The 15774-nt window shown below is 32.5% G+C and overlaps 3 protein-coding genes across 10 annotated transcripts in view; 1 reads left to right on the top strand and 2 right to left on the bottom strand.

Moving 5' to 3' along the window:
- Positions 1–1257: 1257 nt before the first annotated feature.
- On the bottom strand, positions 1258–6937 carry LOC126851814 (histone lysine demethylase PHF8-like). Of its 3 annotated transcripts, none has more exons than XM_050596162.1 (13): positions 6769–6937; positions 6214–6299; positions 5850–6128; positions 5550–5691; positions 5005–5454; positions 4706–4907; positions 3848–4611; positions 3731–3781; positions 3054–3244; positions 2775–2977; positions 2428–2475; positions 1795–1981; positions 1258–1673 (listed from the first exon to the last, which is right to left on the bottom strand). In XM_050596162.1, the coding sequence occupies exons 1-13, from the start codon at positions 6864–6866 to the stop codon at positions 1594–1596; spliced, it is 2781 nt and encodes a 926-aa protein (XP_050452119.1). In that variant the 5' UTR covers positions 6867–6937; the 3' UTR covers positions 1258–1593. The 3 variants fall into 3 exon arrangements, with proteins under 3 accessions (XP_050452119.1, XP_050452120.1, XP_050452121.1); XM_050596163.1 differs by having other exon boundaries at positions 3054–3235; XM_050596164.1 differs by lacking the exon at positions 2428–2475.
- A 287-nt stretch (positions 6938–7224) lies between these two features.
- On the top strand, positions 7225–10977 carry LOC126851275 (polynucleotide 5'-hydroxyl-kinase NOL9). Of its 2 annotated transcripts, none has more exons than XR_007687653.1 (7): positions 7225–7502; positions 7704–7831; positions 8096–9714; positions 9789–9977; positions 10079–10129; positions 10213–10412; positions 10477–10622. XR_007687653.1 is itself a non-coding variant. In XM_050595030.1 (7 exons), exons 1-7 carry the CDS (start codon positions 7441–7443, stop codon positions 10716–10718), a joined length of 2514 nt encoding a protein of 837 aa, XP_050450987.1. In that variant the 5' UTR covers positions 7231–7440; the 3' UTR covers positions 10719–10977. The 2 variants fall into 2 exon arrangements, 1 of the variants encoding a protein (XP_050450987.1); XM_050595030.1 differs by having other exon boundaries at positions 7231–7502; positions 9789–10000; positions 10477–10977.
- A 16-nt stretch (positions 10978–10993) lies between these two features.
- Positions 10994–15774, bottom strand: part of LOC126851270 (uncharacterized) — a 132121-nt gene continuing 127340 nt past the window's right edge. For all 5 annotated transcript variants that reach the window (XM_050595019.1, XM_050595020.1, XM_050595021.1 and 2 more), the window contains 17 exons: positions 15560–15761; positions 14992–15080; positions 14805–14912; positions 14627–14708; positions 14431–14538; positions 14177–14338; positions 13991–14082; positions 13778–13888; positions 13408–13633; positions 13189–13316; positions 13026–13073; positions 12886–12950; positions 12532–12803; positions 12153–12389; positions 11935–12076; positions 11635–11849; positions 10994–11557 (listed from right to left, as the gene is read on the bottom strand). In XM_050595019.1, the coding sequence (XP_050450976.1) occupies positions 11274–11557; positions 11635–11849; positions 11935–12076; positions 12153–12389; positions 12532–12803; positions 12886–12950; positions 13026–13073; positions 13189–13316; positions 13408–13633; positions 13778–13888; positions 13991–14082; positions 14177–14338; positions 14431–14538; positions 14627–14708; positions 14805–14912; positions 14992–15080; positions 15560–15761 (2571 nt within the window). In that variant the 3' untranslated portion in view covers positions 10994–11273. The remainder of the gene's footprint in view (positions 11558–11634; positions 11850–11934; positions 12077–12152; positions 12390–12531; positions 12804–12885; positions 12951–13025; positions 13074–13188; positions 13317–13407; positions 13634–13777; positions 13889–13990; positions 14083–14176; positions 14339–14430; positions 14539–14626; positions 14709–14804; positions 14913–14991; positions 15081–15559; positions 15762–15774) is intronic.

Here is a 15774-nt window from a genome sequence, read left to right as displayed (position 1 = left end):
GTTATTCGCTTAGTGCTCCACAATAATGATCAAAGTACATTTCTTATCATACTTATAAGTTACATATAAAACATTGCATTGGCAGATATCATCCTTTTTTCTTATTTTTATAACATCTACATAGAAAACTAAATCAATAGTACAGCCTCTCAATGATGTATGAAATAATAGGAAAAACTGTTCAAAGTAGGTGTTGCACATAAATATCAAGGAAATTGTACTATAACTGTTGCAAAAGAAGAGCAAATCTATTTTTATGTCGACAAGGAATAACTCGCGATATTTGAACTCCAGGTTATCATTTATAACTATCTACTTTCATTTATCAGAAGCATATTCCATCTAATTATGCATTAATCTTCCTTGATGTATTTCTCTATGGAATTCGTTATAAAACGTTTTCTTATGTTGAATTAAATTTATATATAAACAGATTTTTTATTATATCATTGGAATAACAATTTCACTAAAACTTCGATTATTATGCAAGTTAGCAGAACCGAATCTGAACCTGGGCCTGGACCTGTCAATCATCAAATAACCGCTTTATTGATTAGAAACCAGATACGCTATATACTATTTTAAAAATAGTATATAGCAATTACTATATTTTAGATGTGGGGATAATTTTCAGTTAATATTATAATTTGGAGGATCAACTAAGCTGCTATAACAATTGCATTTATCATATGCAAAAGTTACTATGTTATATAGTCGTGTTAAAATTAGGAATCATATTCGCACTGTTCCGATATCTTCGGACAATTACGATCAAATAATGTAAAAGAAAAAAGTTTTCCATGCTAACTGCGTATTCTAAGAAATGCAAAAATATAATATGCAGCGCTTGGTGAGAAATTCTTAATAATGGACAATGAAATGTTTAACTGTTAATAAAGAAAAAAAAATTAAAAAACCATCTACTTTCTTCTTATTAAATCATTAAAAACTTGCTTCATTTACTATTAGTTATAAATTAAATTACAATCTTATTAAAATAATAAAATATATCTACGTTATATTGATATAGTTTTTCCTTCTAATCGTTGTCAACTGAATTGTGTACATTGAGTCATCACATAAAGCGTTCGTAATCAGTATTACAATATAAATATCATGTTACTGATATATATCGAGATATCAAAAGTCATACATACATATACATGACATATATATTTATGTATATATATATATATATATATATATATATATATATATAAAATATGCATATATATATAAAATATACATATATATATACATATGTATATATATGTATGTATGTATGTATGTATGTATTTATGTATGTATGTATGTATGTATGTATGTATGTATGTATGTATGTATGTATGTATATGTATATATTTTTTTACCTAAAATTAAATGATAGTAATAAATATAAGTATTTCTTAGAAAAAACAGGCGATGCTGATTTTTTACAATCAACTTGTTTCTGTCAGGTGAGCATGTCACCCTAATGAAAAATGTATTGTATTTACATAATAATGTACAACTATTACACGCGCGATTCTACCCGAGTAAAGACTGACATAATAGTTTTTTTCTGTTTTTTCATATTATCTATATTATTATTATTTAGTGCATCATTTTATGAAGTTTCAAAATCTTCCCCAGACGCTGCTTTGCCGTTTTCATTCCCTTCTTCGGTTTTCGTTCTGAAAATTTATAGATATTCCATTTTCTTCATTATTATCAATCAGCTATAATTTATAATGTACAAATTTTTAATTAGTAAAAAAAGAAAAAGATGCGTAAATATAAAAGTCGATACTTTACCAATGGGAACTGGCGCTGCAAGTTTGGCTTTAACATCTCTAAGTCTGTTAGGACTAGTCAATATTGACCCAAATCCAATGGGTGATTTTATAACATTTTCAGAAGCTGCAGTGGACGATGTAGTCCCCACTCCAGCAACCGCAGGATCCTTTTGTTTCTTTTTGTTATATGTCCGTTTGTTGGTACCCTATTACATGTGTAAAATGTAATTTACATCATTTTATTTATTAATAATATTATTAATAATTTATTAATAATTATTATTAATAATTTTATTTATTAATAATAGCATAGAAATGGAAATAATTAATGAGCACAGAAAGAAAGACATACAGAGTGAATGACCAACAAAAATATTTAAGTATATTCAGTGACTTGGTCTGTAGCTGGCAAATTATGTCTGAGAATCATGTGAGCAATAGAAAGAAAATGGAACGTTAAAATGATAATTAAAATTTAAAATAGAAAAATGAAAAGAACAAACATCTATAAAAATTACACAATTAAAAACTATCATTACAACTATAAAAAACATAATTAAAAAACTACAAAATATGTACAATCCAAAAACTATAGAAAAGTATAGCATACAGAATTTTAAATATTAAACTGCAAAAATCGAATTATGCCTACCAATTTCTTCTTGGTAATCTTGTCCATGTCATTATCCAGGTATTCATCCTATATAAAATGTATGCAAGAAATATGGAATTATGATGTTTAAGGAAAGTTATAAATGATAAGACATTTATTAAATGAGATAATGATATAAAAAGTTTTATCTCATACACACACCTACGCACGCACACTGAATGTATGTTTATTAATTAATGTGTACTAGATTAATTTAAATATATTTAATGATATTAGAAGAAAAAAAGTTTAATATATTTATATGTTAATATATGTGTAAGATGCACAAATAATGATTATGCACAGAATAAAATAAAATAATATAAACGAAATAATAATTAATTTACCGATTGTTTTGCTCGTTTCGCCGCGGCCGCTTCTAGACCCTTTTCCACGGACGTTTTCTTCACCCCTTCCCGTGCTGGACGATTTGTTTTTGGTAAAAGAGGACCCACTCTAGCTTTCGGATTCCACGCTTCATCGATTTGACTCTTTGCTTTAGGTTTGAAGATGTAATCTTCATCATCAGAAGCGTCTAAAGCTGGATAAACTGTAATTAACATAAATTTATTAATATCATCTCAAAAAAAATATCGATTTAAAGTATTCCTTTGCTGTATACATACTAAAATCATCATCTTGATGAACCTTGTCGATATTTTCTATTGATTGATCATCGTCGTCATCGTCATCGTTTTGTTGGCTCTTGGTAGATCTTGAAGGTTTTGCAAGATTACTTGTTGTCGAGTAACTTTGCTGACTAAACGATAACATCCCGGCAATAGCCTCCCGCGTGGACGGTGACGCCCTGTCGGAACTGATCGTTTTCAATTTATAAATACTAAGACACCAAGAAATCAAATTCATTCCTCTGTGCGATTAAAAACTACAATAATCTCCCAATTACCATTCAATTTTAAATAAAGATCTCTCACACATGCACAAAAAAAGCTATATATCTAGACTGTATAATAACTTTATTATAATATAAATTACTTCTAATAAAAATAAATCTAAAATAAACGAAAGAAGTGTGAAAAGAGAGAAAGTAACAAAGTTATAGTAGCATAATAAATATACACATACTATTACTATTTTATATATATATATATATATATATATATATATATATATATATATATAATAGTAATATATAATAATAATAATAAAGTTACAACAATTTATACTATGCAAATGTTTGCTGAAGCTTTTTATCAAGCATTCTACCTAAGAAAAAAAGTGTAATATGTGATAAACTACAAAGTTTAATATAAAAACAGAGTTTTATATTGAATTAACTTACCCAGTGGGAGGTGGCATGGATTGACTGTACTGCTGTATTATAGACGACGGCCTGAAATTATTTTTTGTTGCAGTCATTGTGATCCAATAAGAATTTGTGTATGTTTAAATTACGTACGTAACGTCTATCCTTTGAGCGCCGTTTCCAAGAGTATACGCCGATGCTTTCAATAATTCCTCTATACCGTTCTTCGGTGCATCGTTTAGCACATCGACATCACCGTCGTAATCGCGTTTGAATCGTTTCTGCGCGTTCGACTTCGGCGCCCGTTTCCGCTTCTGCGACTCGTCTATCACGAGACTGTATTCGCTCTCATTGCTGCCGTCGTGAAAATCGTATACGGACGATGTCTGATTCCAAGGAAGCGGTTCCTTCGCTGTTCGGAGAGCTGTGTGATCGGTCGTGATATTACCACCATAAACGTTTATATTATCGTTTGTACTTCTGACAACCTCGTTGTTGCCAAGTTTAAATCTAATTACAGTAGGGCTTTGTTTTCCTGGCTTAGATAATTGTCGTTTATTGCTATTGACGGATTTGTTCGTCGCAGTCGCTTTAACATCGGGAAACATGATGGGTTTCGGTAATGTAAGCTTTAATGGAGGTCTTGATAAAGGCTGCTCCATCAAAGCGTTTTCCACTTTATTCGTTTCCTTCAACGTCGCTTTAAAAGCGTTATCGGCAATCTTATCGGCGTAATCAAAGTCTACGAAATCCTTGTTTAATGGCTTTTTCTTCTTTCGTTTACTTTCACGTTCCGGTTTTGGTGGATTTAGGGATATTAAGTACCTTTCCGCGTGTCGTATTTCTTTGCTAAGATCTTTCAATAACTTTTGACTATTTATCGTTTCTGGTATCTGACCGCGACTAATCATACTATACTGAAATTATAAATTGGTTTTTATTTTATTTCTTTCAGTTATAATTTCTTAGATTTTTTTTCAATAAAAATTGAATGTATAAAACGCTACTTACATCCTTATCTGTGTTCCATTGCTTGAGAATCCCAAGCAACGCCTTCACACCTTGTAAAAAATACGATGGACATTTCTTTCCCTCATTATTCAATTCTTTCAATTCTTTGAGCAATTTTTTAGCTGCGAACCAATTAACTGTTTCAAAGCCAGGATATTGAAACTTTGTTGGGGTCTTCATCTTTCTTTCTAATTCATATATTCTATAAAACAGTTCACAATTTCATTAGATAAATAATAAATAATAAAATATTCTTTAATTTAAATAACTAATATTTAAATAAATTTTCCACTACTCACTGTATTTGCATTGGAATATTAAGACTGTGCACAAAATTTCCACCGAAAACCAAAGAATCCATCGGTGTAAGTACCGCGTGTATCCAGCCCGTAGGAATCATCATTGTTTGGCCTTGTTTAATCACGCATTTGTAACACGCATCAGCCTGATCCCCGAAAAAAGTTTCACTCTGTGTTGAACTGCACATCCAATGCTGATACAATTGTAAATTCGCCGGTGTCGGTTTAATGAGATAGAAAACTTTTTCACCACGCAACACGTGATACCACACAGACGTGCCGCCAAAGTCAATGTGAAAGTCTGTAAAACTGTCTTTGACCCCCATTAAACAATATTTTTGTATTTCGGGTCGCTTTATATCACTGTCTTCGGGCCAATCACGCGGCCATACCGAATTAACCCAGTCGAGTTTGCGCGCGATGTATGGTGCTTCAACCATTGGTGAAAGACTGCAATTGTTTGATTTGTCAATTTAGACATATATGTTCTAGAAAGCATGTATAAAGCCATATACATGGCAATGAATATTGATATATTGATATACCCAGTATTAGTAAATTCAAGACTTATGACATTTAATACTCTTGTTCGAGAGGGAGAGTTGTAATATTCTACAAAGTCTTTTAATTTCATACGTATGTTGCTTTGTCTAGTAACATCAATTACATCCATGTCCCGATCACCACCTGAGAATAATAAGTCAATTATACATGCTGTAATAATATCATGTAATGATAAATAAAATATCCATTAAAACATATTTAACATATTTATAAATATATTTATACATTATAAATATATATGATAAATATATTTAATCCAAAAATCTTTATGCCTATCTTACCTATATAAGTCTCAACATCATAAACATTAAAACTTGAAGAAGGTATGGTCATATCAAGTCCATCTTTCCCATCAATGATAATAGGAGTTTCAAATCCATTTGTCTGTAAATACTGAAGAGTTAAGTGTTGTCCTTTAACGTGCTTCACAATTTCATCAGCTTTGGGAAAGTGTCTTGACTTTAGCTCTCGTATAAATACTGGAGTTCCAGTTTGAACAGGTTTTGTGTCTGCGTCGCGTTCAGTATAATCGTGTCTATGCCAATTCATTCTAGTCTTCACTGTAAAATGAGATAAATATTAATAAAGATATAAATTTCATTTGAAAATAAGCATAAAATGCTCAACAATATTCAACAGCCTTACTGAGAGAAGGACCGCACATAGCTTCGCATCGTGGACAGTGATATTTATCAAGATCTGTAGTCATGTATTCCTTCAGATCCACACATCTAAAAGAAAAAAACAACATTAAATGACACATTCAGAAATTTAAAAAGCTTACAACACATAATATACAAAAATTTAAAAATCAATATATATATATATATATATATATATATATATATATATAAACGAGCATTTCAATCAAACATAGTAACTCAATAGCTATTCCAATTATTCTCATTGTATCATACATCTGCTAATAACGTGAAAAAGACGCTGGACATGAAAGGCCAATGACGCTTAATATAGGTTATGTTATTATCAACAAAACATTGTTTGTAACACGAATGCTAGCGAATCTATACCGCTTCGTGTTCATGATTGAACACGTGCATATGAGTGTTCTCGCAGGCGTGATTCGGCGCGGAAAATTCTCAAAAAATTGTGAAAGAAAACCAGTGCCACGATCGTCGAACATCCTCGCGTCGTAGACGCCAAGCTTTACACGCGTATTTTAAGCTCGCGAACGCTTACCCGCCGTGATACCACTCCTTGCACACATCACATTGTATCATAAATTGTTGAGGATCGTACGAACGACCGCAAAAACAGTATGTAATTGACAACTCCATTTTTTTTAGTGGTTAACAATATTGAATACAACTCCCCCGTAACACATACATTCACACGATTTCATCAACTGTCGTCAACAACTGGGAATGATAGAGCATGACATAAGCAAAGAAGAGAGCGGTCTCGGTCTTTCGTTAAATCCCTACAGTAACGCCATCACTTTGGAAACTGTAAATTCACTATTTATTACTGAACTTACTAGATCTTAAGCATCACTTTGTGCGTTGCGTTCAAAAATCTACTTATTGAATATTATTTCATTGACTAATCAAAACAAAGAAATCTTTGCTCTTTTTGTCCTAATTGGTCAATCAAAACTTCTAACCCCGCCAAATAAATTTTTTGAACACAGTTCTGTAATCTCTTCCCTTACTCCGAGAATCAAAGAATAACAATAACACAGAGAATACATCGTGATACTTTGTCCCAGAAGAGGACGGAAATCCATAGAGAAAGGAAGAATATCGAAAATCTCATGGAGTGTGAGCGTTAGATTAGAATGATTAGATTTTTGCCTACATGTGTATAGTGTATTAAAAATTCATAAGCACAAATAGATATTCTTCTTTATTAATGAGAGTTAAACATAATAAACGGATAAAGGAAAAGAGAACTAAGTTGAAAAAAATTAAAACGTAAGTAAAATGATCCAAGGTCACGTGAATAAAATACTGATTCCTTCACATGATTACAATATAATGTATATATATATATATATATATATATATATATATATATATATATATATATATATAATATATTTGAAAGAGAATACATATATAACATTATTTAAAATATTATTGAACATTATTCCATTATTTTACTTGATTTTATAGACAATTGACAACAGGAAAGGTAATAAAACATTCTCTCAGCAAAAGTAAATCTATGTGTGCTTACAAAGATAACGCTATAAATTCAGTAGATAATATGGACATTGATAATGCCCAAAATATTCCTTCAGGTGAGTTAATTTATCCTACAAAGGAAACAATCATACAATTTACTTTTGACAAGAAAAAATAATGAAGTAACTATCAATAAATCATGTGATTCTCAATGTAAAACCAGAATTTTTTTTATTTACATTGTCATATTGATTTAATTATATATATCATTTGGTTTGATACGTATCTCAATTAAATAGAAAATTATGTCATTATATCTAATTAATATTTTTTTTAAATTTATATAATTATAATTGCACACAATTTTATTTGAATTTTAGGTTCCATGGTTGATACCATAAAATGGAATAGTTCTGAGGAACAGATAGATAAGAAGATAGAGAATGATTGGAAGTTGGATAAGTCTGAGGAAGAAACGGAAGAAGATATAGATGATTGGACTCAAATTGTTCCAAAAGAAAAAAGAAATATTGAATCACCATTTGTAATTGAAATGCGATCAGATGATGTTGTGTCATTAAATCTGCCAGAGATATTTGAACAAGAACAAAAAACAAATGACAAGAAAACATTTTACAATGACATCTTTGAAATTGATACACCGTCCAATGAAGCAAGCATTATAGTTGCTAAATCTATAAGTCTTAAGCATAACATTCATACGCAAATGCAAACATCATCTGTCTCACCAAGTACAAGTGAAAACAAAGATAAAAATGAGAATAAATTAGAAAATATTACTATGAATAATATGACCAGTCCTAAAAAAAATTCTACACGTAAAAAACTCATCAAAAATAAAAAATCTGTAAATTGTGATACAGAAAAGTTACAGAAAAACCCTCGTAAAAATCACATACATAAGCCCACACAGAACAAAAAGGCAGAATTTTATTGCATAAGAAACATAGTTATTGTTATAATGAAAAGCGAGAGCAAATTATGTTTCATCGGTAAACTGTTGGTAAAAGTGTTATATGGTGCTGTGCAAATTTATGGACATATATTAAATAAGTCATCCAACACCACGGAAGTGTATTCTCCGCGAGGATATAGTAATATTGTTATAGAAACGAGCAAGGTACATTCCGAAGATAACAATATCGATGATATCTGGACAGCACTCGCCGCGGAAGGTATCACCCGAGATTCGGAGAGCAAACTGCAAACCGATATCAATAATGTTCGACCAGGAGACACTGTCCTCGTGTTGCAGAATTTCGAAAACAACCTGACTATGTTTTTGAAAACTTACTTCCCGTATTTCAAATTATTTCCGGATGTAAATAATTCCTGCTATTATCCTTGGACAGACCCCAAGCGAGCTGAGATAATATTGCAAGCCAATCTACATTTCGAGCAATACAACGATTCCAATTGTAAACGATTGATTACTGATCCGTGTATTACTAATATCGCTCAGAAAATGTTGAGTCGCTGGCGCGCGAATGAATGGTCCTGTACGCTGATCGCTGGCGGGAAAAACGTCGGCAAGTCCACCAGCGTGCGATATTTGATTAATAATCTGTTGCATACGTGTGAAAGGGTGATCCTACTGGACGTAGATCCTGGTCAGGCGGAGTGCACGCCGCCCAGCTGTATCTCGTACAGTTTGATCGAGGAGCCGCTAATGGGACCAAATTTCACACATTTGAAAACACCGGTTTACCAGCTGTTCATCGACGACGTGAATGTCTCCCATTGTGTCACGCGCTACCTGGAAGGTGTTAAGATGCTGATCGAGAGACTAAAGGAGCATCCTGAACTATCTCGTTTACCTGTCGTGGTAAACACGATGGGTTTCACACAAAATCTAGGTTGGGATATCGCGATTTTTACGATAAAACTCATCAGGCCATCGATTATCATGCAGATTATGTCCTCGAAAAAAAAGAATAATTACAATAATGTCCTCAGTGCGGAAATCGTAAATAAACAGGTAACAATTTTTTTTTTTAGAAATAATAGATATATTTTTGTTCTTCAAATTCTTAAAAAAGGACCTTCACATAGGAATTCCCGTGGACGTTTTGCTATGAAGCATTTATTGATTGGGATAGGCCGTGCGAGTATGATTTGCATGTAATTCAATCTCAAGCCGAAGGCAGCGTAATGCAAACGATGGATCAAGGACCAAACCAGTGGAATATGGAACCGTATCAGCAACGCGAGCTTGTGATGATGTCTTATCTCAGCGATATCGTACGCGACAATGATGATTCTCCGTAAATTCTATTTTATCTTTTCATGATGGTTTGTTTTTAATAATCATTAATTTTTAATTTTAATGTTTGCTATTTTAGTCACTACCACATAAGACTGTCGCACAGCATCAATCAAGTAGTGCCATATACGTCAGTATTTATATTAATTATATTACAAAATAACATGCGAGTGTTAAACAGAAACATAAATCTGTCCTGGTATGTATTTACAGAGCGCCTTTCTCTTCCTTGTGCATTATTCCCCAGCGATTGTTCGGTGTACCGGCGTCACGAGCTTTGAGCGTTGTAAATGGTAATATTGTGGCGCTGTGTGGTACAGATTTAACGGAGGAATCTTCGCAGAAGTCGGCGAATATCTCCACTCTTCGGGTATTGACGCAAAGATCGCCCTTATGCACATGTTACGGCTTCGGTAAGTACCTATTTGTCCAAATTTTTCTTAACAGATATTTTACATAATTTGCGTATAATTATAGGAATAGTTCGAGGTGTTGATATGAAACAACAGCAAGTGTACATAAACACGCCATTGCCGATATCGATCATGCAACATGTTAACTGCTTAGCTGGTTGCATTCGCGTTCCTCCGATGCTGTTACAGTTATATCCAGGCGCACCTTATGTCAGTGGAAATGTAACATTACCGACGAGTCGCGAGCCACGTAAAGGATACTTTCGGATGAGATATCAAAAGAAACAAAGTCCTAATAAATCCTAATGATAAAACATTTGTATAAGTATATACAACTATACATACTATACAACCTGCGCCTTCATGTTCATGATTGATTTTCCATTAGAGATGGACACGGAAAAAGAGTGTTTTATGAATATAACATAGTTGTAGATATATTTTATATATATATAGTGTTGCGGGCAACTTGCAACATAAAAAGACCAATATCAAACGACGCATAGAATTTAGTATATATAAATGTACAAGTTTCTTGCACCTAATCATTGGCAAATAACATTTATATTTTTATGTATATGTATATGTATATGTATATATATATATATATATATATATATATATATATATATATATATATATACTTGTTTGTTACGCCCGATCATTGACGAAATATTGAATAAAGGAGATGTATATATATATATATATATATATATGTAAGAAATAAAATTTTTAGTTATATATAAAATTGTCTAAACATCATGCAAATATCTATCTATAGATAAACTATATCAAAGTTTTAACATAAAACAAAAATAATGCGTTCCTGATTATGATTGTTTGCCTGCAACCAAAATTTTGCTAAAAATGTCTACCGCGATACAGAGGTGAGATGTCTTTATGCAAAGCAGAAATATTGTTGCTCATCTCGTCTTCATTGCACTTAAAGTAGAAACATAAAGGTCGCAATATGGCAGTAAGTGTTTGCACGCTCCAAGACTTGCCGAGCAATTTCTGCCGATTTGTGGCCGACAAATTCTTTACATCCGTATAATGTCGTGGAAAACCAAAGATCTCTTCAAGCTCGGTGATCCATAACTTATCGCTTTCGCCTTTCATCATAATTGGTTTCGCTTCCGCTTTTCCTAAAATAAAAAGGGAATCTTGACAAATCTTCTCCGATAAAAAAATTTTTCAACAAAGGAATTCGCGCGACATGTACCTTGTAGCAGAGAACCTGATCTACTTGTAACTGTGCGCAGTTTCTTGCAAAGAGCCTTACGATTTAAATTTGGCGTAAGCTTATCTTGAACGTCTTCTCGATTTTCAAACAACGGCATATATGGATTAAAGGGAAAATTGTGCCAGTAAAGTCGCAATCTGTGTTGTGGCGAAAAATCCGCTGCATCTATGACATCGGGTTCCTGCCCCAAATGCCTGTAATTAACGCAACAAGTTGATTTCGCGTGATCGTAATGTTATTCACCGTCGCTTTGTTGAAGAAGTTATTCGCAAAACTTACTTGTTAATTTCTAATCTATATTCGCTCGGCATTGAAGCAACATTCTCGTACAGCCAGAACAGATGGCGATCTTTGTTGGCTTTCTTCATCAATTTTTTAATTCGGCAATATTCGAAAAATAGAATGCCCGTTCCTCTAGAATCTATAATCGTGAAAGTAGATCAGAATCATTGTCGCCTATAGACAATGTTTTGAAGGAATATCACATTGATAAATACCGTGGAGACCTAATCGCGCCGGATTGACCAGACTCAAATCGTTACACGGTGATCCGCCGATTAATAAATCGATCGGTGCAATTTCTTGAATCTTTTCTTTCGTTATGTCTCTTACATCTCCTAAATAAGTGATTCGATCGCCAAAATGAGCGGAGCTAATTGTTAAAGCGTTCTTATCAATTTCACTCGCGTAATAAACATCCACGATGATTCCCAAGTTTAAAAGCACTAGGAAACCTATTAAATATATGATATAACGAATTGTATCTTTTTCAAAAGCATGAATTTTACAAAATCAATTATAACGATAAAGATTAATATAATTTTAAGATTAATATAATTTTAAAAAATTCAAAAAATAAACAAATTTTTATCTTACCAGTACTCAAACCATCGAAAAGTGACAGCACACGTATGGGTCTCTTTTCCATCTCATAACTTACAAGATTTATATCATAGGATGCGGGATTAGAGGCTGTGCGGAACATTGTGGAAAATTTTTCATTCCAATCCAATCGCGGACGCAATAACATATTCGCAGGTTGTTTAGATTCATCTCTGCAGAGAAAACATTTCCACGGATCTTCCAATAACATATCCTCGTACGATTTTGGGCATATCAAAAATTTTAAACAGGCAGTACAATAGACACTGAAATCAGTTAATTGATTAAATAAATATATTCCGCGATGCAAGTTGAGTTAGAACTTATTTTAAACGTAAGCGAACCAACCGTGGACAATCGTCTTCATCACAAATAAGGACAGTTCCGGTGGCGGCGCAAACTGTGCAATAAAACTGAAATCAAACATCGAAAAGCGTCATTAATATTTCAATCTTTGAATATTGTCGCCGGAACTGCCGAATACTTACACACTTGCCATCGTTCCCATGCACAAACATACACGGTTTAAATGCATGCTGAAATAAAAAATTTGTTATTGCGATGGAAAATACATTCGACTGGAATAAATATTATTTTTGTATGATTATTGCAAAAGATATATGAAAGTGTGATGTCTGTTTTATTTCATACCGAACATTCTTTACACAAAGATCCTATAAAGAAGGGATGTTCCTCCATTTCATCTTTAGGAAACCTCAAACATTTCAAACATAATTTTTCCACTGCGCATTCTCCAGATATTACGCGACGCAGAGCATCTGCGGTTAAAATATGAATAAAAAGTTTAGTATTAGAGAGCATCAACCTATAATATGCACATACATATATGCATTGAGTAATCTAACTTACCACTTGTTTTTATGTCATTCTTTCGTTCAGCATCTACATTTGGCTTGGATTTAAATTCGTTGATCTTTTTCACTATCTCGTCGGAATATTTATCATATATCTTGTTAGAGTCTGAAACTTGCAATTGGTTATATGGTACGTGAATATTATTCATATTCGAAAAATATTCAAAGACATTATCTAAAGTCCAGTTATCCGTGGAGCATCCTAAACGCGAACAATAATCCTAAAAAGTCAGATTCAATTGTCGTAAAAGCTTTTGGAAATTTTTGGAACAGAATTTATTTTATATACACAAACATCACGTTCAAATAAATTATTTATAAAATTATTTATCATCTTAGATAAACAATTTCATGAATTTGTTTACCTTCGACGCTTGAAGTACGCCCTCGAGATAGGCTTGCTTAACTGTATTTTGAATATAGTTGCGCATCTTCTCCAGTCCCTTGTAAAATTTCAAAAATTCCAGATGACGTACCTATTAAATGCAAAATATCAATTAATTGACATTATATAGAAAGAAAAAAAGAAATCTCTCCTATATTTCTTTTATTCAAACGTTAATATCAAGTCTTATTACCTCCGAAACTTTGTAGTCACCGTACCACATAATCCATTGACAACCAAAATTCGGTTCCTTCAAGCAGCAATCGCGATAATCAATAATCATCGCTGCAAAAGCAAGAAGAGCTCTTTGTATTTATAAAAGAGGTCTAAACAAATTTTTACAAAAAAAAAAAAAAGAAAAGAACAAATCAGGGTATACCGGGCCACCAACAGTGTCCAGCGATTTTCGCCCAGGCTATTACACCAGGATTTTGATTTTGCAAAGGTAAACGCTCATCCTCGATTTGTTTCCAACTTGTATTTGTATCTTTGTTGTATTTTTCAGTAACCTGTTTCTTTATCGGTGACGCCTCTGGTGAGCCTATAAAATCACAGAGTGTCAAATTTCAAATATTACGCATCATATATATGTATGTGTAACTTAAAATATCACAAAAATAAAAGAAAATATACTTCTCTGGCTTGATATATATCTTTCAGTAGCTTTGAGGTTTTTTTCTTTCAAGGTATCCAGTCTGTCTTGTATGTTTTTTGGATATGGATAAAATGTAAGGTCATCCACTGTTACATCAAATAATTTATCTTTCATTATTTGCGTGCGTGTGTGATGAGAGACTATTAAAAAGATAGATTTTTTTTTCTGTCTTACATGTCTCGAATCCAGTTATATTCCGTTGTATCCAATAATAATAAGGCTTTGTCAGAGTACAGTCGAAACGTTGGCGAAGCATCTAAAATAATTGTAACGGCACATCGCATTTTTGGAAGTATAATTCCTTACGTAATTCTTATTTTCTTTAATTTTATTCTCGAAGATAGCAAAGAACCTGTATAGTCGCGTCAATGGCGCGCGAACGAATATTTTTACGAGATGGTTGCGTCAATCGATCCTCCAAGTTCCTCGAGAACGGTTGTATCTGCGTTTTTTCCGTGAGCTACAATCACATCAGTTACGTTTCATTGTTTTTTTTTTTTATAAAGATATTTTTATCTCGGAACATTCCACTAATTTACCAATGATATTTGCGATTCTCCGATCCAATAGACCCACAATTTGCCGGAAATAGAAGCCATTCCTGCATGTTCGGCATCGATGATCAGAGCTATAACATCACGTTATGATTTTAAAAATATGTCTTTGAAAGAAAAAAGATCCGAAATATTAAATATTATTATTTGATACCTAAAAAATAACGAAAATAATATTCTTACTTAGCCACCTATTGCATTAAGAGTTCGCTTTTTTAGATAATTTATAATTTGCGATAAAAGAAGACAGAATTTTTATAATTTTATGTGCCACATATATTGTACGTGCCACGTATTGTGATATGCATTTCATATATGTATGTATTTTTTACTTCTTTAAATGATTTTTGGTATTATATGACACGTAAAATTATAAATAGAATTTTGTCGCGAATTATAAATCGTCTGAAAAAAAGCGGGCTTAATATAATATCTCCAATGAGATAATGCCATCGTTAATTTTCAGCATCACATAAAGAACTATAAATGGCAATGTGCGAGTTCTATTATATCTATATAATATTGCTGTAATCATTATCCTCGATATACTTACCTGGCCACCATCCTGAGCAGTATCCCCATACTAGTTTGCCCGCGTGATTCTCCTTAGTAGTCTTTACCAAAGCTCTCGTTATTCTTCGCGGAACGTATTCCTTTTTATCACTATCATATTCCAAATCAGTACCCTTATCATCCGGATCTCTTCGCATTAAAAGTAACCTGCTATCGACTTTCTTGTTTCTCGTAACTCGAACCTATCGCGTAATT

The sequence above is a fragment of the Cataglyphis hispanica genome, chromosome 8 (genome assembly GCF_021464435.1).
Source record: "Cataglyphis hispanica isolate Lineage 1 chromosome 8, ULB_Chis1_1.0, whole genome shotgun sequence".
In the NCBI taxonomy this organism is placed as follows: Eukaryota; Metazoa; Arthropoda; class Insecta; order Hymenoptera; family Formicidae; genus Cataglyphis; species Cataglyphis hispanica.
The sequence above is the reverse complement of the archived record's forward strand: the minus strand, read 5'-3'. Positions and strand labels throughout refer to the sequence as shown.

Coding starts and splice junctions, on each gene's coding strand:
- LOC126851814 (XM_050596162.1), bottom strand. CDS start 6,866: ATGGAGTTGTCAATTACATACTGTTTTTGCGGTCGTTCGTACGATCCT. Junction 3,245..3,730: donor TCCATGCCACCTCCCACTGG/GTAAGTTAATTC, acceptor GAAAACGATCAG/TTCCGACAGGGCGTCACCGT. Junction 1,674..1,794: donor TGCAGCGCCAGTTCCCATTG/GTAAAGTATCGA, acceptor ATAAATTTTCAG/AACGAAAACCGAAGAAGGGA.
- LOC126851275 (XM_050595030.1), top strand. CDS start 7,441: ATGAGAGTTAAACATAATAAACGGATAAAGGAAAAGAGAACTAAGTTG. Junction 7,832..8,095: donor TGCCCAAAATATTCCTTCAG/GTGAGTTAATTT, acceptor TTTGAATTTTAG/GTTCCATGGTTGATACCATA. Junction 10,001..10,078: donor CGCGACAATGATGATTCTCC/GTAAATTCTATT, acceptor TTGCTATTTTAG/TCACTACCACATAAGACTGT.